Source organism: Rhinoraja longicauda, chromosome 6, assembly GCF_053455715.1.
Source record: "Rhinoraja longicauda isolate Sanriku21f chromosome 6, sRhiLon1.1, whole genome shotgun sequence".
NCBI classification, from domain to species: domain Eukaryota; kingdom Metazoa; phylum Chordata; class Chondrichthyes; order Rajiformes; family Arhynchobatidae; genus Rhinoraja; species Rhinoraja longicauda.
The window spans coordinates 48,687,984-48,713,075 of NC_135958.1; the positions used below are offsets into that span (position 1 = coordinate 48,687,984).

Below are 25,092 nucleotides of genomic sequence, written 5' to 3' on the forward strand. Positions count from 1 at the left end.
TGTAAAATTGTAAATATGTGTCCCTTCCGAACGGAGACCCGACCTTTGTTTTCTGGGTGTTGTCTCCGTTCCTGCTGCGGCCTACCATCGGCCCAACTCCTGGAGCTGGCGGCCTCCAGGGCTCTGGTTCGCAGAGCCCGCGGATCGGACTTACCATCAGCGGAGCCGGCCGTCTTCGGAGGCTGCGGGAGTGGCTGCGACTCGCCTTAGGCTCGGGCCGCGTGGATGCCGACATCGGGAGTTCCGGCAGCGGCAGCGTGTTCGCCCGCCCCGGATCGCGGGGCTTGGGTCGCGGACATTTCACCGTCCGGCGCGGCCTAAAATAGGCCGCAGGATTTTTCTCTGCTGGGCGGGGGCTTCAATGTCGGGAGCCACGACCGTCCCGATGTGCAGCAACAGCGGCAGCGTGTTCGCCCGCTCCGGATCGCGGGGCTTGGGTCGGCCCGCTGCGGACCGTCCGGCGCGGCCTGGAACCACAACAGCCTGACCACGGGAGAAGACGGCAGGGGAAGGGAAAAGACATTGTGGCCTTCCATCACAGTGAGGAGAGGACTGGAGGAGACTCACTGTGATGGATGTTTCTTTTTTTGTGTGTTTTTGGGGTTGTGTAATTTGCCTATTTTAATGCTTTATTGTGTAATCTGCCTATTTTAGTGCTTTTATTGTTGGACTGTGGGTGACTGAATTTCGTCCAAAAAACTTTTTTGGATGACAAATAAAGCTATCTTGAATCTTGAATCTTGAATATTCGGTTAATATTTCAAGTCTGATTTGTCACTGATATTTTAAGTCGCTTTATTTGGAATTGGAAAGAGAGAAAATAAGTTATCTTTCAGTAACAGAGATGGTGGGGTAGAATATAACATAGAGCAAATAAAGTACAGCACAGGAACAGGCTCATCAGTCCATGCCAAATATGCTGTCACGATAAACATCGAAATATAGAATTTATTTCATAAAATGTTGGAGTAACTCAGCAGGTCAGGTTGCATCTCAAGAGAGAAGGAATCGATAACATTTCGGGTCGAGACCCTTCTTCAGACTGACCTGCTGAGTTACTCCAGCATTTTGTGAAATAAATACCTTCGATTTGTACCAGCATCTGCAGTTTTTTTCTTACACTAGAAATATAGAAAATAGGTGTAGGAGTAGGCCATTCGGCCCTTCGAGCCATCAATATGATCACGGCAGATCATCTAAAATCAGTACCCCGTTCCTGTTTTCTCCCCATATCCCTTGATTCCGTTAGCCCGAAGAACTCTATCTATAGTAGCTCTCTCTTAAATACATAAACTAATCTCATCTGCCTACATGTGATCCATATACCTCCATTCCCTGCATATCCATGCTACCATCCTTAAGTTTAAATGGCACCGTGTTCTGGGGAGCCACGCAGGCCCGATCCACCCGACGAACAACCACAGCGCCGACGCCCAGAGCGACGACCGACGACCTCAACATGCCCCGGTAGGCCGGTCTCGGCCCACAGGCCTCTCAGGGGACTGCGGAGAAGCCGGGCGGCGAGGCCTGCCTGGGTCGAAGGAACCTCAGCGGCGGTGGCGGCGAGTGGAGCCTCGGCAGCGGGAGACCCAGTGGCAGCTTGAGCCTCGCCGGCAGCGGGAGCATCGGCAGTGATGGAGCCTCAGTGACAATGGGAGCCTCGGCAGTGATGGAGCTTCGCTGGCAGCGGGAAGCCTCGGCGGCGGTGGAACGTGGGGGGGGGGGGGGGGGAGACAATGGGGAGCCAGCGTGAGGGACGGTGGGAGAACAAAGGGCAACCCGGTGGGGGGGAACAACTTTAGTTTTAGAATCCCCTGCCCTGGGGATAAGTCTGTGTTTGTTTGTTTGTTTGTTTGTTGCTCATTCCGGTTTGTTCCGGTGAAGGCGCTGTGCACACGGCAGCCAGACAACAGTCACTTGGTCTTTTCTTTGTTTTGGCACTTTTAATTTCATGTTTTCGTGTACCTTGTGCGTTGTGACTGTTGGGTGTCCAACTTCCCTCTGAGGATGAATAAAGTTTTATCGTACAGTGTCGTATGGTATCTGACTCCACCACCACTCCTGGCAGTGAGTTCAGACATCCATCATCCTCTGTGTAAAAAAAACACTTGTTCTGCACATCTCTAAACCTGTCTCTCTTACATTAAAACTACGCCCTCTAGTCTTTGATATTACCATCCTGGGGAAAAAAAGGTCTAACTCTCTATCTTTTCTCTGCTTCTCATAATTTTATGTACTTTTCTCAGGTCTCCCACAATCTGCAGCGTTCCACAGAAAACGATCTAAATGTCCAATCTCTCCTTGGAGCTCACACCACCTACCCCAGGCAGCAATAAAGGGAATATCTCCAAGAGTGGGAATTCAAATGACTTAATGTAGTAATTGGACTAGCTGTTTGGATCAGGTTATGGTTCTTCGTGTGGGTAATGAGTTCTAATTGCAAGGCTGTGCATATGCCCAGCACATTTCACAATACAAATAGAAAGGGAAATACTGAGCCAAGATGGTAGAGGTAGCCAATTCTGATATGGACAAAAAAAGAAAGAGCAAGTTATCCAAATTTCAAACAGTCAGCAATGAATGTAAAAGACTTTGTTGTGCCCACTTGGATGATGAGGTGTTATCATATCATATATATACAGCCGGAAACAGGCCTTTTCGGCCCACCAAGTCCGTGCCGCCCAGCGATCCCCGTACATTAACACTATCCTACACCCACTAGGGACAATTTTTACTTTACCCAGCCAATTAACCTACATACCTGTACGTCTTTGGAGTGTGGGAGGAAACCGAAGATCTCGGAGAAAACCCACGCAGGTCACGGGGAGAACGTACAAACTCCTTACAGTGCAGCACCCGTAGTCAGGATCGAACCTGAGTCTCCGGCGCTGCATTCGCTGTAAAGCAGCGGGCCTTGTGGCATTAGTGTGGGGGGCCACAGTAAGGTGGGAGTGGGACGGTGAATTAAGTTACAGGCAATGGTAAGCTCAAGGCCACCTGTTTGATGAGGAGAATGTGTGATTCTTTGCCACAGACGGCTGTGGAGGCCAAGTCAGTGGATATTTTTAAGGCAGAGATAGATAGATTCTTGATTAGTACCAGGTGTCAGAGGTTATAGGGAAAAGGCAGGAGAATGGGGTTAGGAGGGAGAGATGGATCAGCCATGACTGAATAGCAGAATAGACTTGATGGGCCGAATGGCCTGATTCTACTGTCACTTATGGCCTTATATATGTACTGAATGCAGGTGCTCTACAAAGTGATCACCCAATCTGCATTTTGTTTCTCAAGTACACTGCAAGGGCCAGGAAGCGAGCGGGCAAGATCATCTCTGACCCCTCTCACCCGGGCCACAAACTCTTTGAAGCACTTCCTTCTGGAAGGTGACTCCGGACTGTCAAAGCAGCCACAGCCAGACATAAAAACAGCTTTTTTTCCCACGAGTGATAGTTCTACTCAATAACCAAAGTCTGTAGTCTCTTTTTTGCTCTGGTTTATTTTCACCCACATGTTTAGACCGTAATGTTGTATCCTTATTGTTTTGATGTGGTTATGCTTTATTCTTAATTGTTAACTGTTTGTTTGTGTTGTCATTTGTGAGCGGAGCACCGAGGCACATTCCTTGTATATGCACATACTTGGCCAATAAACTTATTCATTCATTCATTCATTCATTCATTCAAGTGTAGAGGAGGTCACATTGTGGTGCAGTAGATTGAAAGGAGTGCAAGTGAATCACTGTTCAGTTGGAAAGACTGGCTCGCAGAATGGTGGGAAGGGAAGAATGGTGGGAAGGTGGAGCATCTCCTACCATCACGAAGTCTTAATTCTGGACTGATTGAAAGTGCTGTGATTTAAATCCACTTCAAAGTTTTGAACATATTTTGGTTGTCCACAATTTGCTTTTGACAGTTGTAAACTGCGCACTTGTTCTAATTGAACAATTGTGCTCCATCCTTGTACTTTGCTTCAAAAGAATAGTATGTAAAGCTCAGAACCCAGCATTAAATCTACAGACCGTCAAGTCTGAGTTGGGATGTTTCGATACATGTACATGAACACTGACCTCTGGAGATATTCCTGGCTTAAATGAGGAAGTAAAGAATGTTGAATTTTCTATAAAACTAAGTTTTATCAGTTTGTAATTTGGTTATTGTAGACACAGGAACTGCAGATGCTGGTTTACAAAAAAAGGCACAAAGAGCTGGAGTAACTTAGCAGGTCAGGCAGCACCTCTGGAGAATGTGAAAAAGTGACTTGTTTTCTTTCAAGAGGAAGGACATTATTGCTATTGAGGGAGTGCAAGGCTGCAAGGCTCGGTGCTGGGACCCCAGTTGTTTACAAATATACATTAGCGATTTAGATGAAGGAATTAAATGTAACATCTCCAAGTTTGTGGATGACACAAAGCTGGGTGGCAGTGTGAGCTGCAAGGAGGATGCTATGAGTCTGCAGGGTGACTTGGATAGGTTGGGTGAGTGGGCAGATACATGGCAGATGCAGTATAATGTGGATAAATGTGAGGTTATCCACTTTGGTGGCAAGAACAGGAAGGCAGATTATTATCTGAATGGTGTCAGATTAGGAGAAGGGGAGATGCAACGAGACCTGGGTGTGCTTGTGCATCAGTCACTGAAAGTAAGCATGCAGGTACAGCAGGCAGTGAAGAAAGCTAATGGCATGTTGGCCTTCATAGCGAAAGGATTTGAGTTTAGGAGCAAGGAGGTCCAACAGCAGTTGTACAGGGCCCTGGTGAGACCACACCTGGAGTATTGTGTGCAATTTTGGTTTCCTAATTTGAGGAAGGACATTCTTGCTATTGAGGGAGTGCAGCGTAGGTTCACTAGGAATTCCTGGGATGGCAGGAGGCAGTGGAGGCCAATTCACTGGATGTTTTCAAGAGAGAGTTAGATTTAGCTCTTAGGGCTAACGGAATCAAGGGATATGGGGAAAAATCCGGAAAGAGGTACTGATTTTGGATGTTCAGCCATGATCATATTGAATGTCAGTGCCGGCTCGAATGGCTGAATGGCCTACTCCTATTTACTATGTTTCTAAGGTATGGCTTTCCATTCTGGGACATTCAAGATGTCCTTTTTCTTTAGTAAACATGGATTCCCACCTACTGTCGGAGAGAGATACCTCACCCACGTCTCCCCTGTGTCTCGCAGTTCTACTCTTGCTGCCACTCCCCCCTGAAATGGAACTAGGATAGAGTTCCACTGGTCATTACTTTTCACCCCACCAGCCTCCGCATCCAACATATCATTCGCCAGTATAAACACCACTTCCAATGCGATCCCCACACCAGTCACATCTTCCCATCCCCACCCCTTTCCACATTCCACAGAGACCGATCCCTCGGCAACTCCTTGGTTCAGTCATCCCTTCCCACCCAAAGTACCTGCTGCCCAGGTACTTTCCCCTGCAACTGCAAGAGATGTAGCACCTGTCCCTACACCTCTTCCCTTACCTCCATCCAGAGACCCCAGAAGTCCTTCCGGGTGAGGCGGAGGTGAACATTCACCTCCTCTGTCCTCGTTTACTGCAATCAGTGTTCCCGATGTGGCCTCGTTTACGTTGGTGAGACCAATCGTAGACTCGCCGACCGTTTCGCCAAACACTTGAACTCGGTCCACCAGGGCCTGCTGGATCTCCCGGTCGCTAACCATTTCATCTCCCCTTCCCATTCCCAAACTGATCTTTCTGTCCTGGGCCTTCTCCATTGCCAGCATGAGGTTACATACAAACTGGAGGAACTGCAGCTCATATTCCATTGCAGTAGGTTACACCTAATGGTAGAAGCATAGGATTATCCAATTTTAGGTCATTAACCTACAAACAATGCCCCCCACCTTTTTTAATTTTTTTATGTTTTTTCTCATCCCCTCCCTCTCTTCCCTGTGCCCCACTTGGACTCTCACCCATTTCTCCCCCTCCCCGCCTTGCTCTTCCCCCTATATTCCTTCCTCTGGCTTCACAATCCGTAACCCTTCCAGCCTTAGCTCACACTTTTTATCTTTTCATCTTCCGGCCTTCGAAACAACCACCCCTCACCTGTATCCACCTATCACTCACCGGGCTTTGTCCTGCCCATCCTCTCTTCCAACTTTCTCCCCCCCCCCCCCCTCATCGCAATCAGTCTGAAGAAGGTCAAGTGGTCATCCATCCAGGGATGCTGCCTGACCCGCTGAGTTACTCCAGCACTTTGTGTCTCTTTTGTAATTTAGCCAATGGCAGATTTCAATGAGTTGCCAAAGTTACGTACAAAGTATTGGTCTCAACCCGAAATGTCACCCATTCCTTCTCTCCAGAGATGCTGCCTGTCCCGCTGAGTTACTCCAGCATTTTGTGTCTACATTCAAGTCAAGTCAAGTCAAGTCAATTTTATTTGTATAGCACATTTAAAAACAACCCACGTTGACCAAAGTGCTGTACATCAGTTCAGGAACTAAGAACGAACATACATGGGGAGAATTTACAAAATGCTGGAGTAACTCAACAGGTCAGGCAGCATCATTTTCGATGAAAGTTAATAATTTCTCAAAGTTTCATAAAGTATATTGCATCCTTACTTTCTGTTTGTGTAATGTTCAGTAATGTTTAGTAATGTTTTCACATTAATATTTTTGTGTTTAATATCTTTATTTGAGAGAGTGTACACCAAAATGCTGAGTCATCACTTTAGCATGAGTGAATTGGAAAAGGATGGAGTACTGCCCTCTCATTATTTCTTCTTCAACTGCAGGCAAAAAGCTGGGTTTTACATTTGACAACAGAAACCTCCACAACGTGTCACTTGGCCAGGGCCAGGAGGTTGTAGCTGAGCAGGCTCTTGACCTGGCAGCCAAAGAGGGCCACTGGGTCATTTTGCAGGTACGTATCAGACATTCCTGCTGTTCCAACATATTATGACAGACTGGTTCTCCAGGCTTTATCTAATTAACTGTTTTACTCTATGGAATACAATTTTGATTTAGAGCCAAAGGGTGTGGAAACAGGCCTTTTGGCTCAACTTGCCCACTCCAGCCAACATTTCAAAAGGTCACAAGGAATAGGAGTAAAATTAGGCCATTCGGCCCATCAAGTCTACTCCGCCATTCAACCATGGCTGATCTATCTCTCCCTCCTAACCCCATTCTCCTGCCTTCTCCCCATAGCCTCTGATACCCATACTACTCAAGATGTCCCAGTTACACTTGTCCCACCTGCCTGCGTTTGGCCAAATCTCTCCAAACCTGTCCTATCCATGTACCTGTTAACTGTTTCTTAAACGTGGGGATAGTCCCCGCCTCAACTACCTCCTCTGGCAGCTTGTTCCATACACCCACCACCCTATCTGCTCAATAGCATTGAAATCTGGACGATATTCATTTAATTTGAACCGTCGTGTTCCTTAGAATTGACACTCTGTGAATCCATATTGATCCATCCCTCAGACACCTGTACTTTCCTCCAATTTAGTTACTGCTAATTTCTCAAGCTGATCATGTGCAGATCTGTGCAATATGATGCACACAAACCCTTGTGTCCGCGCTGTAGTTCTAGTGTAAAGAATCTAATTCCAAATGCAGTCCGAGAAATGCTTGCAAAGACCAAACCTGAACATTTGATAAATATCGACCACGGAATAACAGTGGCACAGCACAAGAGACCTGCATTCGATCCTGACTAAGTGCGCTGTCTGTACGGAGTTTGTACGTTCTCCCCGTGATAGCGTGGGTTTCGCCAGGTTCTCCGGTTTCCTCCCACATTCCAAAGACGTACAGGTTTGTATGTTAAATTGGCTTGGATAAGAATTGTAAATTGTCCCTCGTGTGTAGGATAGAGCTAGTGTCCGGGGATTGCTGGTCGGCGTGGAGTCGGTGGGCCGAAGGGCGTGTTTCCACACGGCATCCCTAAACTAAACTCAACTAAATAGAACGACGTGGCCGATGGAAAGAAAGTGCTAAACCAGAATACAGGAATTTAAGTTCATTATCAGAAATACCCGTTCAATTATTTCACAATCAATTCAATTCATTACGTGAGTAGCTAAATTGTCCACATGTTGTTGCTTAGTTAGAAGTAAATTAAACAACTGCAAACTGCCAGTTGGAAGATAGTTGTTAATCAGGTTTTTGCAGCAAAATCTGTGCAATTCATCTCCTCGTTCATGCTGCCAAGCTTCGAATCTGTTGTATTATCTTGTAAAGTGGGGAGATTGCAGCCATTCTCAAACTCTCATTGCAATTATCCGTCGTAATAGTTTGTTGTTCTTTTAGATAGAGAAGCTCATTGAAGTTAAGCATTTCACTCCGTGTTGCTCGGGAGGGATATTTTCTGAGTTAAATTGCTGTTTAAAACTGTAATGGGCACTTCCTTTGTCTGGCATTTGTCTGTTCAGTTTCCAGGATTGTTCAAAATGGGTGCTTAGTTTAGAAAATGTTCTATAATTTGTGTTGTGATTTTCTGCTCATCCAGGCATTTGATTCAGTTCAGAGAAGTGGTTTTTCTTGTAAGAATGAATCCGAAGAAATATAAATGGAAAAACTGTCTCTGAATAGATAAGCAGCTTGGAAATGATTCTGAGAAATTGGCCCAGAACCAGTTACCCATTGAGTGTGGGAAAGAATGGGGTGACCAAAGGTTCAGTAATATGGTGTGACAGTGAAGCATTATCCCTCATTACTAACCTCCATGTAATTAGGTACTTAACGAATTAAAACATGAACTTAACCATCATGTGGATAATATCACTGTGTCTCAATAGAAGTACTACCTTAAAGTGCCAGACGCCCGGGTTCCATCCAGACTATGTGTGCTGTCTGTACGGAGTTTGTACGTTCTCCCCGTGACCTGCGTGGGTTTTCTCCGAGATCTTCGGTTTCCTCCCACACTCCAAAGACGTGCAGGTTTGTAGGTTAATTGGGATGGTATAAATGTAAATTGTCGCTTGTGTTAATAGTGTTAATGTGCAGGGATCGCTGGTCGGTGCGGACTCGGTGGGCCGAAGGGCCAGTTTCCTTGCTGTATCTCTAAAACTAAAAAAACTAAATGTGCATTTATATGAAGCCTTTAGTATAGGAAATGGTGCAACATGAAACCTGAGGTAAACGAGGAGGTGTAGTCAAAATCTTAGACAGAGACAGAGTATTACGCAAAGTCTCGAAGGAGTGGAGGGAGAAACAGAGATGCAAGGGTTCGGGAAATTAATTTCCAAGTTTGCAGTTACTTCTTCTTTCGTGTCCATCTTCTATGTTTTAAATGTTACATCACTGTCATCGTCTGTCCTGAAAAGGGCGCAAGCTCCCGCCGACAATCAGTGGGAGCCATCACTTGTACAGTAGACGATGGTGGTAGCAGAATTAGCTCAGAACACTTCCAGTTTCCAGCCCGCGGATGCTTCTGCTCTGGGGCCAGTTTGCAGCTACAGCGTGGACTCGGTGGGCCAAAGGGTCTGATTCCATGCTGTATCTTTCAATCAACAAAATAGCTGGCTGAGACAGGGCAAAATATTCCACAGCTGATGGAGCTGAGGTTGAGCTGAAGTTTATGGAGGTTGGAGGATGAGAACCAGGGTGGATGTGCACTGGAGTAAACAAACCTGGCCATAACAAGAAGGATGTTTCATGTTTTAGTGTATATGGCTGAGGCCATCGTTGTGTGAGGCTAGAGGTTGGGGAGGGTTGGATCAGGAAAGTCACAAAGTGGATGCGCTGCCAGAAATGGAACCCAAGTCCAAATAAAAGATGATCATATGAACAACAATTATCTCCAGAACAATTGATAAATTAGAAACTAGGAAGGCTAAACCAATTTTAACTATTGTCGCAGTTCTAGTTGGGTTGTTGGTCTTTGCATTTTATCTTTCTAAATTCAGATTGTATTCCACTGCAAATGAACAGATTGATTAGGTTGCTCTGGGCAAACTCCTTACAATGGCATATTGCCCTGTAAGGCTCAGAAACCGTTCCTATATTTTTATATACAAAAGAGGTTTCATTCCAATTCTAACAATGAGGAAGATGATATCGGAGTGTCAGCAAAGGAAGATATAGTTGAGATTCTGGACGGGATAAAAGTTGATAAATATCGGTCCCAGAAAGGTCAAATGACAAACACAAAATTCTGGAGTAAATCAGCGAATTTGGCAACGTCTCTGGAGACAATGGGTAGGTGATGTTTTGGGTTGGGACCCTTCTTCAGACTCATTCTTTGGATTGTACTTAAAGTCACTCTGTTCAGATAGAATACACTGTACATTTTTGAAGGAGATAAGAGAGGAAATGACAGAAACTTTGGTCATAATCTTCTGAACTTCAATAGATTCAGATGGTGTGTAGCGAATGGAAAATTGCAAATGCTTGCTGAAAATAGGGTGCAGAAAAAAACGTGGGTCGAACTAATTGCATTTTCCTTTTAGATGGAGCTACCACTGTTGCAATGGTCCAAATGACATCCATGTTTTCTGTCACCATATTCTGTAAAACCTTAGATCCTTTTTAGGTTTTTAGTTCTTTATTTGCTACATTTTGTCTGCCTTATTTCAAGAAAATGAATGTTAAAATTCAATGATTTATTAGTTTCTGATGCTTTGAACATGCTCAAATTCATGCCTGCCTTTGCAGTATCACAGAGAAAATACTCCTTCTTGTTTACTTGTTTGCTCTTTGATGCTTTGTGCAGAAACTTTGGTTTCTTATGGGAATGATCAGAAGTCCGCTGAGTTCTCCATTGATTATATAGGCCATTTAGTTCATATTGCAATTTCCAGTCAGAGCTTGCAACAGCATTAAAATTTAGGCCTGTGCTCTTTCCCATAAGTGGATCCTTTGGAAGCAATCTGCATTGTCACACAATACATTGTACTGTAATCCTACCCTAAACGCAATAGACAATAGACAATAGGTCGAATGGCAGGAGTAGGCCATTCAGCCCTTCGAGCCAGCACCGCCATTCACCGTGATCATGGCTGGTCATCCACAATCAGTACCCCGTTCCTGCCTTCTCCCCATATCCCCTAACTCCACTATCATTAAGAGCTCTATCTAACTCTCTCTTGAAAGCATCCAGGGAATTGGCGTCCACTGCCTTCTGAGGCAGGGAGTTCCACAGCTTCACAACTCTCTGAGTGAAACATTTTTCCTCAGCTCCGTTCTAAATGACCTACCCCTTATTCTTAAACTGTGGCCCCTGGTTCGGGACTCCCCCAACATCGGGAACATGTTTCCTGCCTCTAGCGTGTCAATCCCTTAATAATCTTATATGTTTCAATAAGATCCCTCCTCATCCTTCTAAATTCCAGAGTATACAAGCCCTTAGGAAAAATATAGTTTCCAGTGAAACATGGAAAACCAAACAATTTATCACTGAACCCAATTCAGAAAGTGATCGCCCCCTTATCTCCACTTGGTTGTCCCATGTTGCATGCTAATTAATGCAACTAATAGAAACGCCTCAGAGGTCTCTGGATATGTGCAGTCCCTCACGGTGATTGTCACGGTTTGCATCTTTTGGGTTGGATTCATGGGAGGGGGTCTTGGAGGGGAGGATGCTCCTCGAACTGTGGAACATCTTGGACAATACAGCTCACCCCCTCCATGACACACTGGTCAACCTGAGGAGTACCTTCAGCAACGGACTGATTCCACCAAGATGCTGCACAGAACGCCACAGGAGATTCTTCCTCCCTGTGGCTATCAAACTGTACAACTCCTCCCCCTTCTGTCATGGGGTAGACTGACTCCCCCCCCAATCTTTGCACATTCCCAATCCTGTCCACTTGTTGCTTTAATTTCATGTTTCGTGTATTTTGTGTTTTATGACTGTTGGTAGATCAATTTCCCTCCTGGGATAAATGAAGTTCTATCGTATGGTAAATGTCCAACTCTGGAGGTTGAAGCTGTAAAGTGTGAGGGGGGAAGTTTAATGGAGATGGCTGGGGCAAGTCTTTTACACAAAGAGTGCTGGGGACCTGGCACATTGCCTGGGATGCTGAGGAAGGCAGATACAGTAGTGCCGTTTAAGAGACTTGTAGATAGTATGTGGAAGTGCAGGGAATAGAGGAACATGGGCAGGTAGGTGAGATCAGTTTAACGAGGCATCACATTCAGCACAAACATTTTGCTAGTGCAGAACAGTTCAGTGTTCTATGTTACTGCATTCCTGGTAAAAGCGATATCAAAACCAAATGGCCTCGTCACCAAAGCTTAATCATCTCCCAGCAGCGATACCAACGTTGTTTATGTAGAACAGGTGACGTTTCAGGTCGAGACCCTTCAGTTTGAAGAAGATAGATATAATTAGCTGGTGTAACTCAGCCGGTCAGACATCATCTCTGCAGAAAAGGAGTAGTTCTTTCTGTAGAGATGCTGCCTGTCCCGCTGAGTTGCTCCAGCTTTTTGTGTCTATCTTTGGTTTAAACCAGCATCTGCAGTTAGTTCCTTCCTATACATTGTTCATGTACACAATGAATGAAAGCTTCAGACTGAAGCTAACCCTGAGAGACCTCTGCAAGGACCACTACAATGTCTTCTGCATGAACTGAGAAACTACCAGAGTTGACACATGGCCATATCACCGTAGCTAACTTTACAACCACTCCAACCACTGATTAATATGAAGAATCACATGCTGGGACAGCACCTTAGACAAAGTCTTTTGGTTTCCAGAGGGGTGAGTGGGTGTGAATGATGAGAGATGTTAATGCCAGGTTAGCAAGGAAAAAGTCAGGCCTACTGACATCCACTTCCACGTTACATGAAAGACAATTTATTAGGCTGTAACCTCCCATCAGTCAACTCATAAAAGCAGCCTTTGATGTATTGGATCAGTATGTAATTCTTGGCAATTCCTTTGTGACCTGCAGCTTTATGAGTTGGTAAAACATAGAGGTTGTTTCATTATTGCTGCAGATGCTCTTTTATTGCCTTGCATGTCATCGACACTCAGATCCCAAAATGAAAAGACAGCAAAGGGAGAAATGAAAGAGGAGGAAATAGGTTGGAGAAAAAAAGATGAGTTATTGAAATGTCCAAGCATCCAGCATATGTTCTGGATGCAGTTGGAGGCAGTTAAATAGGTTGGCACTGGAATAAGTATCTGGTAATTAACTCGTAACTGAAAACCTCTCACAGAGTCACTTGTAAATTGGCAATCTGTCTGTTTAATTGAAACTCCGATGTTGAAAATACTTCAATCCATTTGTCCAATCATATGTGGGATGATTAAAAACAATGCCTGAATGGACAATTGTTTCAGTGAGAGGTAGAGGTGGTAAGATGGACTTTGTTCTAGTCCCACCGAGCAGGCAGATAATCAATGGTGAACTGTACGGGACATTGATATCATTGAAAACAAAGCCGGCTAAGTAACAGATAAATTAAGATATGTGGAGGAAGGAATTGCAGATACTGGTTTACACCGAAGATAGGCACAAAATGCTGGAGTAACTCAGCGGGACAGGCGAGAAGGAATGGGGATATGGAGGATCATGATGATGGTTGATATTCAGGCTGGACGAAGGTGAATATCAGAGTAACCCCAAAGATCAGTGTCAGATGCATTGTTTGTTTATGCTATATTAATCACCTAAATTTAGTGGTGCAAGTCATCGTTTCTAAAGTTGTGAATGACACAAAGGTTGAGGCTGTTGTGGCTGTAAAGAAGATTGTGGAACACTGGAATTTAGAAGGATGAGAGGGGATCTTATCGAAAAGTATACGATTATCAAGGGGTTGGACAAGTTAGAGGCAAGAAACATGTTCCCAATGTTGGGGGAGTCCAGAACAAGGGGCCACAGTTTAAGAATATGGGGTAGGCCATTTAGAACGGAGATGAGGAAAAACTTTTTCAGTCAGACAGTTGTGAATCTGTGGAATTCTCTGCCTCAGAAGGCCAATTCTCTGAATGCATTCAAGAGAGAGCTAGAGCTCTTAAGGATAGCGGAGTCAGGGGGTATGGGGAGAAGGCAGGAACGGGGTACTGATTGAGAATGATCAGCCATGATCACATTGAATGGCGGTGCTGGCTCGAAGGGCCGAATGGCCTACTCCTGCACCTATTGTCTATTGTCTATTGTGACCATTTGCAGCAGTTAGTGGAATGGGTAGATTAGTGGCAATGAGGTTAAATGAGGAGAAGTGTGAGGTGATGCATTTTGCTGGGAAGAACCAGGAGAGTCATTGTAGAATAACAGGTACTGTTCCAAAAGGAGTGCAGATGCAGGGGACCTGGAGTATGGGTGAGAGGAAGAGGCAGGGAAGCAAGTGATGAAGATGTTCACCACTCAGGCCGATATCAATGGAGGTACAAAGTATAAAACCAGGGAACCCATGGGCCTTTATGAATCACTGATCCAGCTTCAACTAGAGTCTTGTATTCGATTCTGCTCATGATAGGAATTATATTCTGCCATGCTGGAGGGTCCAGGGGAGATTTACAACAATGTCTTTTTTGGATGAAGGATTATTGTTACAAAGAGATGATTAGAAAGGCTGCCATTGTTTTCTTTGAAGATGGGGAAAATTGAGGTGAGGTGTATTAGAATATAAAATGATGAGAGGTAAGGAGAGAGTGGATCGTGGGAAGCTGTTCCCATTGGTGGATGAGTTGAGGTCTAGCGGCCACAAACATAAACGAAAAAGGAAAATAATTAATGATGACATGTGGAAAACCCCTTCTTTGTGCAGTGTGTGGTTGGAATCTGGAATGCACTGCCTGCAGGTGTAGAGGCAGTTCCATTGTGGTCGTCAAGAATGAATTAGACAAGTAGATGGAAAGAAACAACTCCAATGCGACAGAGAAGGGGCCTGTGGATAGGATCAGTGAATTGCTCTGTTAGACAACCAGTGATGGGCCAAATGGCCTCTCTCTGCGCTGTAACCATTCTATATAAGAAGAAAGTGAGAAAATACGCAACTAACTATAACTCCAACTGTGTCCTTACCTTCTGTGTGTACTGGTGTGAATCTATACTTTTTGAGCGGCCATTCAAATACCAAAGTAGTTCAATGTTGCCCCATCAGACCTTTACAGCCATGTTTAAGTGAAGCATGTACACTGTACCATTGGGTTTCTGAATTAACACTTGTATGAAATGTTGGATGGCTTAGTTTAGTTGAGAGATACAACATGGAAACAGGCCCATCGGCCTACCGGGTCCACAGTGACCATCGATCACCCATTCACACTGGTTCCATGTTACCCCACTTTCTCATCCACACACTACACATTTGGGGGAACTTTACAGAGGCCAATTAACCTACAAACCCGCACGTCTTTGGGATGGGGGAGGAAGCCGGAGAGAACTGACGCAGTCTCAGCAAGAACATGCAAATTCCACACAGACACCACCCAAGGTCAGGATTAAACCTGGGTCTCTGGTGCTTTACCAGCTGGGCCATGCACTTTAAATGTGAAGAGGAAATACTAAACTCCTTAGTGGTGGCAGTGCTCTGGAGATTCACTTCACTTCAACCGTCCTAAGCACAGTGTGTCTTCAACTTCTGTATCTATGAGCTGTAACTTGGAAGCTGGAAAGATACTCGAGGTAAGATGCCAGCACACTTATCTTCCCCATGCAAGGCTGGACTCCACGCTGTGCCCATTGACGGTCTGGACTGTGCTTAGCTGAGAAGCCAGATGTACCTCCACACCTGGCCTCCCTGCTTCATGATTGAGTGGCTGGTGTACAAGCAATAATTCCATTTATAAAAATGGGAATTAAAAAGGGAATGTAACTTTCATATTTATGTTGCTTCATTTTCTGTGAAATTGTAAGGCTGGAGAAGTTTAGTTATGAAGCATGATTAACTGCTCTGTGGAGGTTTTCTCTGGAATGTAGAAAAAAGGCAATAAAAATGTAATTGAGGTGGATAAAACTATAAGGGGCTTAGTATATCGGAAGGATTCAAGATTCTATTTCCCTTGGCAGTGACATCATCAACTAAGGGGCTTCAGTTAGTTATTTGAAGAAATAGAGGGGATTGGAAGCCATTTGCATGCCCATGGTGGTGGCTGGTACTTACTGCCTGAGAGGCTGGGTTAGGCAGAAACAGTCATAATATTTCACGTATACGGATGAACATCCCATATATGGTATCCTGTGACCTCAATTTCTATGAAGCTGCTCCATTTTAATTAAGTTCTTGTTTAGTTTATTGTCACATGTACTGAGGTACAGTGAAAATCTTCTGTTTTTTTTTTAGAGATACAGCGCGGAAACAGGCCCTTCGGCCCACCGGGACCGCGCCGCCCAGCGATCCCCGCACATTAACACTATCCTACACCCTAGGGACAATTAAAAAAAAAAAATTTGCCCAGCCAATTAACCTACATACCTGTACGTCTTTGGAGTGTGGGAGGAAACCGAAGATCTCGGAGAAAACCCACGCAGGTCACGGGGAGAACGTACAAACTCTGTACAGACGGCGCCCGTAGTCAGGATCGAACCTGAGTCTCCGGCGCGGCATTCGCTGCAAGGCAGCAACTCTACCGCTGCCCCAGAGCGTTTATTGCAAGGTGAAGCCAGCAAAGTCCGATCAAAGATAGTCCGAGGGTCACCAATGTGGTAGATAGAAGTTCAGGACTGCTCTCTAGTTGTGGTAGGATGATTCAGTTGACTGATAATGGCTGGGAAGAAGCTACGTGTTTCTCCTGAATCTGGAGCTGTGCGTTTTCACACTGTTAGAGAACATGTAAATATGACCTTCCAATTAATGCTTGCGGATTAAATATTTCTCTGTGCAGAATATCCATCTGGTTGCAAAGTGGCTCAGTAACTTGGAGAAGAAAATGGAAGAACACAGCGAGGGCAGTAACGAGAACTTCCGTGTGTTCATCAGTGCTGAGCCAGCCCCCTCACCCGATGGGCACATTATCCCCCAGGGTATCTTGGAGAACTCCATCAAAATCACCAATGAGCCCCCAACTGGAATGCATGCCAACTTGCACAAAGCCCTTGATAACTTCAATCAGGTAACTTATGCCACAGACACAGTAATTCCTCTTCTCTCTCGTAAGAATACTGAATCATTTAAGCTTACCTTGACAGTTTGATTAGCATTATTGTCTGGTGTTGCTGAACTCTATGTAGTCTTTTACATGTGTCAAAAGTGACACAAGTTGGATGGCCTTTGACAAACTGCTCCAGTTAGCTAATCTAACATGCTGAAAGCTCTAGGGTATTAATATGCTGAGCAGGTGTGAATACATTACAGAATGCAAGTCCTTTACACCTGGAAGAACATACACCAATCAGCCAAAACATTATGACCACTGACAGGCGAGGTGAATAACATTGATTATCTTGTTACAATGGCACCTGTCAAGGGGTGGGATATATCAGGCAGCAAGTGAACAGTCAGTTCTTGAAGTTGATGTGTTGGATGCAGGACAAATGGGCAGGAGTAAAGACCTGAGCGACTTTGACAAGGGCCAAATTGTTATGGCCAGACGAGTGGGTCAGAGCATCTCTGAAACGGCAAGGCTTGTGGGGTGCTCCCGGTCAGCAGTGGTGAGTACCTACCGACAGTGGTCCGAGGAGGGACAAACCACAAACCAGCGACAGGGTGTTGGGTGCCCAAGGCTCATCGATGCGCGAGGGCAATGAAAAGGCTATGCCGTCTGGTCCAAACCGACAGAAGGTCCACTGTGGCACAAGTCACAGAAAATTTTAATGGTGGTCACGGGAGGAATGTGTCACAATACACAGTGCATCGCACCCTGCTGCGTATGGGGCTGCACACGGAGGACCAACAGCATATTAGGCAGGTGGTCATAATGTTTTGGCTCATCAGGTCATAATGTTTTGGCTGATCGGTGTACTTGTGTATCATTACCAAAATACAAAGCAGTGCAGAAACTCAAAGTATCAGACGGCATCTGTGGAGGGAATGGACTGACGACATTTCGGGTTGGGACCCTCAAGTGTGAAGAAGGTTCTGAACCCGAAATGTCATCTGTTCATGACCCTCTACAGATACTGACTGACCTGCTGATTTCCTCCAGCGCTGTGTGTTTTGCTCAAGATTCCTGCATCTGCAATTTCTTGGTGTCTCCTCTTTATATATTGATGCACTGTGCCCGTGTGAACACACTTTACTATATCAGTACTTTGTGCGTCTTTGTTCCAGCATATCATTATGCTGTTGGTGTCTCCACATTCCACCAGGCCATTACATTGATCTATGCAGTACATGTTTTGCTGTTTAAGAATCCATCATTTGCTTCTCCCTTCTAACTTTCATTTTGTTATTTCCTTAATTTAATGCCATTTGCCCTTGAATGCCCTCACCCCAACACCGAAGATAACAGATAACATTGATGGATAAAGTCTCGACTTTTGATTTTTATTTCGATGTTTTTTCTGGACTCAATTAATTTTTATCCTTCCAATTTCCCCCCCAGCATCTGTGAGGTGCTAACCCGTGCCTGGCTATGAATTCACAATGATTATTCGTCCTCTGGTGCCCTGCATCAACATCATGTTTCTACACCGGAACCCTAAGTTTGTACTCTGGGTGCATTTGACCTCCTGTCTGGCAAAATCTTAACTTTGAGGCAAATCAGAACCAAATTTGATCCAAGGCACACTTGTGCATTTATGACATAGGACAAAATGAAGAGGCATTTTGATTGTTTTTTTTCTGCTCGCTTGCTGGGTGAAGATGGCCTCTGTGCTCTCTGTGGATGCAGTGAGCATTCAATCTCACATATCCTTGCTCCACTTAAAAATCATGATTGCACGCTAAAATACTTCCAGCTCGGCCACGGTGGAAGTTCGGATTTCTGCAAAGCTCATTATTTGCTGGCAATTGAGAACAGATTGTGTCTGATAAATTAGTCCACCATCGATCCATTCCAACCAACGTTCTGCTGTTAAACTGAGTTCTGTCTTCTTTCAATACATGCCTGCACTAGGTAGAAGATGATGTGAGTGGATCTTTTTGATACTCCCAGCAAGTACAAAAAAAGGTCTTCATTTATTGATGATTATGCAGAAATGGAAGATGGTAGATTACTGCATTTGATTGCAGAAATCAAGTAAATCCTAATGGTGAAAGGGAATGGACCAGGTTTAAATGCTGGGGATGTTGGAACAGCTGGGATTTTTACAGGTTGTTTGATTACCTATAGGGATAATAGAAATGTTTTACCAAAGTTTTCTTCAAAAAGTACATATGATCGGACATGTTCTGTGTAAGAAGGTGTTTGATAAGCTGTATGACACTTTTTAACTCTCTCTCCCATGTTACATGTTATGTCTTGTAATTCATCAAGAAGAGATGAAGTGATTTGAGTCTTACAGCCCGGAAACAGGCACTGTGGTGAGGGTTGCCAACTATCTCACTCCCAAATAAGGGACAAGGTGACGTCACCACCCCACGGACCACGTGATCTCACCCAGCCAGCGGCCACGTGCTCCCGCTCCACCAATGGTGGACGCCCGGGCCGGGAGGCGGGTTGCTATGCAACCTCCATTAGGCGGCGCCCGGGCCTCCGGACCTACACTGTCCGGACCTACACTGTCCGGACCTAAACTGTCCGGGCCTACACTGTTCGGGCCTACACTGTCCGGGCCTACACTGTCCGGGCCTACATTGTCCGGGCCTACATTGTCCGGGCCTACACTGTCCGGGCCTACACTGTCCGGGCCTACACTGTCCGGGCCTACACTGTCCGGGCCTACACTGTCCGGGCCTACACTGTCCGGGCCTACACTGTCCGGACCTACACTGTCCGGACCTACACTGTCCGGGCCTAGAGTGTCCGGCCTACACGGTCCAGACCTACGGTGTCTGGGCCTATACTGTCCGGACCTACACTGTCCGGACCTACACTGTCCGGACCTACATTGGACAAGGGTGGTCCCATATGGGACAAACCAATTCAACCCAAAATACGGGATGTCCCGGCTAATACGGGACAGTTGGCAACCCTACCTGTGGCATAACTTGACCATGCTGACCAAGATGTTCCATCTAAGCTAGCCCCACCTTCCTGCTCTAAACCTTTTCTACCCATATACACGTCCAAATGTCTTTTAGTTGTTAAACATGCCTCGGTACCAATAACTGCCTCCTCTGACAGCTCGTTCCATACACCCACCACCCTCTGTGTGGAAAAAAAAATTACCCCTCAAGTTTCTTTTAAATCTTTCCCCTCTCACCTTAAACCGATGTCCTCTGGTTCTTGATTCCTATACTCTTGGGAAAAGGAAATAAGATCCAAGGAAATGGCCATTTCTGTTTTTTATCTATTATGATTGATTATTACCGTGGCAGATATTTAGAATGTCTGTATATAGTGGGACGTGCATCTTTCAGAGAATGGTGTGAAATGTTCTTGTCTTCAGTAAGTAGTGATGTACTGACTTATATGCATTTGATAAAGCAGGCAAAACTCCCTGGAAAAGTGTAATTATTTGAGAATGCATACCCTGTGAATTTGTATTTATTCTTCATCCTAGGACACGTTGGAAATGTGTGCACGGGAAAATGAATTCAAGAGCATTCTCTTTGCTCTTTGCTACTTCCATGCCGTCGTGGCAGAGAGACGGAAATTTGGGCCGCAGGGTTGGAACCGTTCTTATCCATTCAACACCGGCGATCTCACCATCTCAGTCAACGTGCTGTATAATTACCTGGAGGCGAACGCAAAGGTAAAACATGAATGCATGGTATGAGGGGAATGGGTATGTCGTGGGGCTGGCACATTATCATTTCAAGTTTAAAGAGAAATCCAGATAGTGGAACCAGATACTGAATCCAGCAACCATTGTGCTCCCCCGCTTACGATGCTTCGACTTGCGATATTTCGACTTTGCAACGGTGCAAACGGCAGCGACCCATGGCGAGCCGCCGCTCGCTTCCGACCACGCGATCGCGCGTGTTAAATGCATTTCGGCTTTCGATATTTTTGGTTTCCGATTGGTTTCTCGGATTGTCACCCCATTGTAAGTTGAGGAGCACCTGTAGTTGAGTGGGATGAAAGCCCCTTTTTTGCTCTCCGCAGTGTGATCTTAGCTGCCAAAATCCAGACAATATTGTCCATAATTCAATGTTATGTGTTCTTGCTCACACATTATTAATAGACAATAGACAATAGACAATAGACAATAGGTGCAGGAGTAGGCCATTCAGCCCTTCGAGCCAGCACCGCCATTCAATGCGATCATGGCTGATCACTATCAATCAGTACCCCGTTCCTGCCTTCTCCCCATACCCCCTCACTCCGCTATCCTTAAGAGCTCTATCCAGCTCTCTCTTGAAAGCATCCAACGAACTGGCCTCCACTGCCTTCTGAGGCAGAGAATTCCACACCTTCACCACCCTCTGACTGAAAAAGTTCTTCCTCATCTCCGTTCTAAATGGCCTACCCCTTATTCTCAAACTGTGGCCCCTTGTTCTGGACTCCCCCAACATTGGGAACATGTTATCTGCCTCTAATGTGTCCAATCCCCTAATTATCTTATATGTTTCAATAAGATCCCCCCTCATCCTTCTAAATTCCAGTGTATACAAGCCCAATCGCTCCAGCCTTTCAACATACGACAGTCCCGCCATTCCGGGAATTAATCTAGTGAACCTACGCTGCACGCCCTCCATAGCAAGAATATCCTTCCTCAAATTTGGAGACCAAAACTGCACACAGTACTCCAGGTGCGGTCTCACCAGGGCCCGGTACAACTGTAGAAGGACCTCTTTGCTCCTATACTCAACTCCTCTTGTTACGAAGGCCAACATTCCATTGGCTTTCTTCACTGCCTGCTGAACCTGCATGCTTCCTTTCATTGACTGATGCACTAGGACACCCAGATCTCGTTGAACTCCCCCTCCTCCTAACTTGACACCATTCAGATAATAATCTGCCTTTCTATTCTTACTTCCAAAGTGAATAACCTCACACTTATCTACATTAAACTGCATCTGCCATGTATCCGCCCACTCACACAACCTGTCCAGGTCACCCTGCAGCCTTATTGCATCTTCCTCACAATTCACACTACCCCCCAACTTAGTATCATCTGCAAATTTGCTAATGGTACTTTTAATCCCTTCGTCTAAGTCATATTTTTGCAGGTGGGATTAGGGGGAGAGGATTGCTCCTGTAAGTCTGTCATTCAGAGGTTGACAGTAGGGATGTGACTTTTCATCCAGCACATCTGTGCTTGGATTTGCTTCACTCCATGCCACTGACATCCATCACATTGACACCCCCCAGGTTTTCAGGAATTCAGGCATAATATTCAGACAATATAAATTGTGTAAATAACATTTAATCTAGTATTTGGTGTTCAAGTTTCCACCTTGGCCTCATGTAGTCCAGGCCTAAATTTCACTCAATCATTTCTGCAAAAGATTTGGTGCAGAAAGTTGAGTGAAAGAATTTTCAAACTTTGACTCTTTTACTCAACGTTCTGCAGCAAATGATGTAAGAACAAAGTACAAGAAAACATTAATCAGGTTTAGACTGCAGCTGCAAGAAGACTCGTGCACGTATGGAGCCATAAAGCAGACAAGCGGGCCATTCAGCCCACCATATTGAATCCAACAAATGGCCACCCAACCATATTAATCTCACATCCCAGCCTTTAACCCTCAAAGCCCATGTAATTCAAGTGCTCAACTACAGCTTTCTTGAATGCGATCAGCGGCTTTACTTCCACTCCCCGAGGCAGTTTATTCCAGGTATTCATGACTCTTTGGATGAAAAAGGTCCTCCTTGCATCACTTCTTAATCTCTTGCCCCTTTATCTAAATCTATCTCTTCTAGTTTTGTCCACCTCTCATATTGGGAAACATTTCCTACAGTCTACATCACCCATAATTATATGTACCACGATCAAGTCCACTCTTAACCTAAAATATAGAACAGTACAGCAGAAGAACAGGTCCTCCCCCCCTCTCGAATGTCTATGTCAAACATGATGTCAAGTTAATCTCCTCCGCCTGTGCATAATCCGTACCCCTCCGTTCCCTGCACATCCATGTGCCTATGTAGAAGTTGCTTAAACGCCACTATAGGTATCCGTTTCCACCACCACCCCTGACAGTGCATTCAAGTCGGTAGACTGAGCCAAACTCACAAGTGGCTCATTTACAGCAGAAATAACGACATAAATAGCAAGTAACCTAAAGTTGAAGAAATTTATGCTTGAGTTCAGAAAGCTGCAACTTAAAATTACACTTTTATTGGAGATTGCCAGCCTGTGCTTATTTCAGGAATTTCATTTTCTGCGCCAACTTATTTGAATATCATTGACGTATGATTTTTCATTGAATAAGTGTCATTGGGGAATTAATATGGAAAAACTTTTGGATTAAAATGTTATTTGTTATATTTAGAAGTGGTTGTATTAACTCGACAAAATAGAAGATGATATCACCAAGCCAAGACTCTATGCCACATTCATCGAGTTAACCCAATTTTAAATAAGTGAAGATAAATAAGTGAATAAGTGAAGATAACTTTAAACATAGATACAAAAGACATACATTTGTTTTTTTTTGGTGTGCAGTCTGTTATCAAATGAGATATTTTCATGATATTTACAAATATCTAATAAATTCCTTTTTTCTCTACCTTGAATCTGGAAATAAAGATCAATTACAGTAGCCTCCTCAAAAGGTTAAATATGGAGTAACATTGTCATTTGGTCAGGCTGCATTTGGAGTATTGTGAGCAATTTTGGGCCCCATATCTGAGGAAGGATGTGCTGGCGTTAGAGAGGGTCCAGAGGAGGTTTACGAGAATAATCCCAGAAATGATTCGGTTAACATACGAAGAGCATTTGAAGGCACAGGGCCTGTACTCGCTGGAGTTTAGAAGGATGAGGGGGACTTCATTAAAACTTACTGAATAGTGAAAGGCTGGGGTAGAGTGGATGTGGAGAGGATGTTTCCACTAGTGGGAGAGTCTAGGACCAGAGGCCATAGGCTCAGAATAAAAGGACATACCTTCAGAAAGGAGATGAGGAAGATTTTTTTTAGTCAGAGGGTGGTGAATCTGTGGAATTCATTGCCACAGAAGACAGTGGAGGCCAAGTCAATGGATATTTTTAAACTAGAGATGGACAGAATCATGATTTGTACGGGTGTCAGAGGTTATGGGGAGAAGGCAAGAGAATTGGGTTGAGAGAGAAAAATAGATGGATACTGATTAGTATTGATAAATGATTAGCATTCACCAATCCCTTCCCACACCCCCTCCACAGGTACTGGGTTTTTTGGGGGGGTTTTTATATCAAAAAATACTTTATTCAAGTAATAAATATCGCTTACAAAACATCTTCTTTTTTAATAAACCCATCCGACATTTCCGGAGGTTACACATTCGATACAGGCATTCACTTCCAAATTTACAGACATTTACTTACATTTACAGACATTAACCCAGTATCCCTTATTTGGAGGGGCATCTCCACCACACCCTGCCCCCCATGTCCAGCAGCGGAAGGCCCCTAGACTGTGGTCCTCCCCCACAGGGCCTTGGCGTTGGCTGCACCAAGCTTCAGTGCGTCCCTCAGCACGTACTCCTGCAGTCTGCAGCGGGCCAGTCGGCAACATTCCTTGACGGACAGCTCGCTCCGCTGGGAGGCCAACAAAGCTCGGGCAGACCAAAGAACGTCTTTCACCGAGTTGATGACCATCCAGCAGCACTCGATGTCGGTCTCCGAATGCTTCCCTGGGAACAGTCCGTAGATCACAGAGTCCTCTGTGACGGAGCTGCTCGGAATGAATCGTGACAGGTACTGTTCCCTACAACTGCAGGAGATGTCACACCTGTCCCCTTTCCTCCTACTTTGACTCCCTCCAGGGACCGCAGCAGTCCTTCCAGGTGAGACCGAGGTTGACATGTACCTCCAGTGACCTCGTCTACAGCATCTAGTGTTCCCGGTGTGGCCTTCTATACGTCGGCGAGACCAAGCGTAGACTAGGCGATCGTTTTGCTGAACGATTGCGCTGTGTCTACCAGGGCCTTCTGGATCTTCCAGTTGCTAAACATTTTATTTCTCCCTCCACCCCGTTCCCATGGAGCAGGCCCCAAACCTTTGTGTCCTGGGCCTCCTCCGTTGCCAGAGTGAGGCCACACACAGACCCTCAAATT

General features: G+C 45.1%; 1 protein-coding gene across 1 annotated transcript in view; it reads left to right on the forward strand.

Annotated features, from left to right (window-relative positions):
- Positions 1 to 25,092, forward strand: part of dnah9 (dynein, axonemal, heavy chain 9) — a 467,621-nt gene that overhangs the window by 370,067 nt on the left and 72,462 nt on the right. The window contains exons 61-63 of the mRNA XM_078400937.1: positions 6,749 to 6,876; positions 16,732 to 16,959; positions 20,453 to 20,644. Of these exons, the coding sequence (XP_078257063.1) occupies positions 6,749 to 6,876; positions 16,732 to 16,959; positions 20,453 to 20,644 (548 nt within the window). The remainder of the gene's footprint in view (positions 1 to 6,748; positions 6,877 to 16,731; positions 16,960 to 20,452; positions 20,645 to 25,092) is intronic.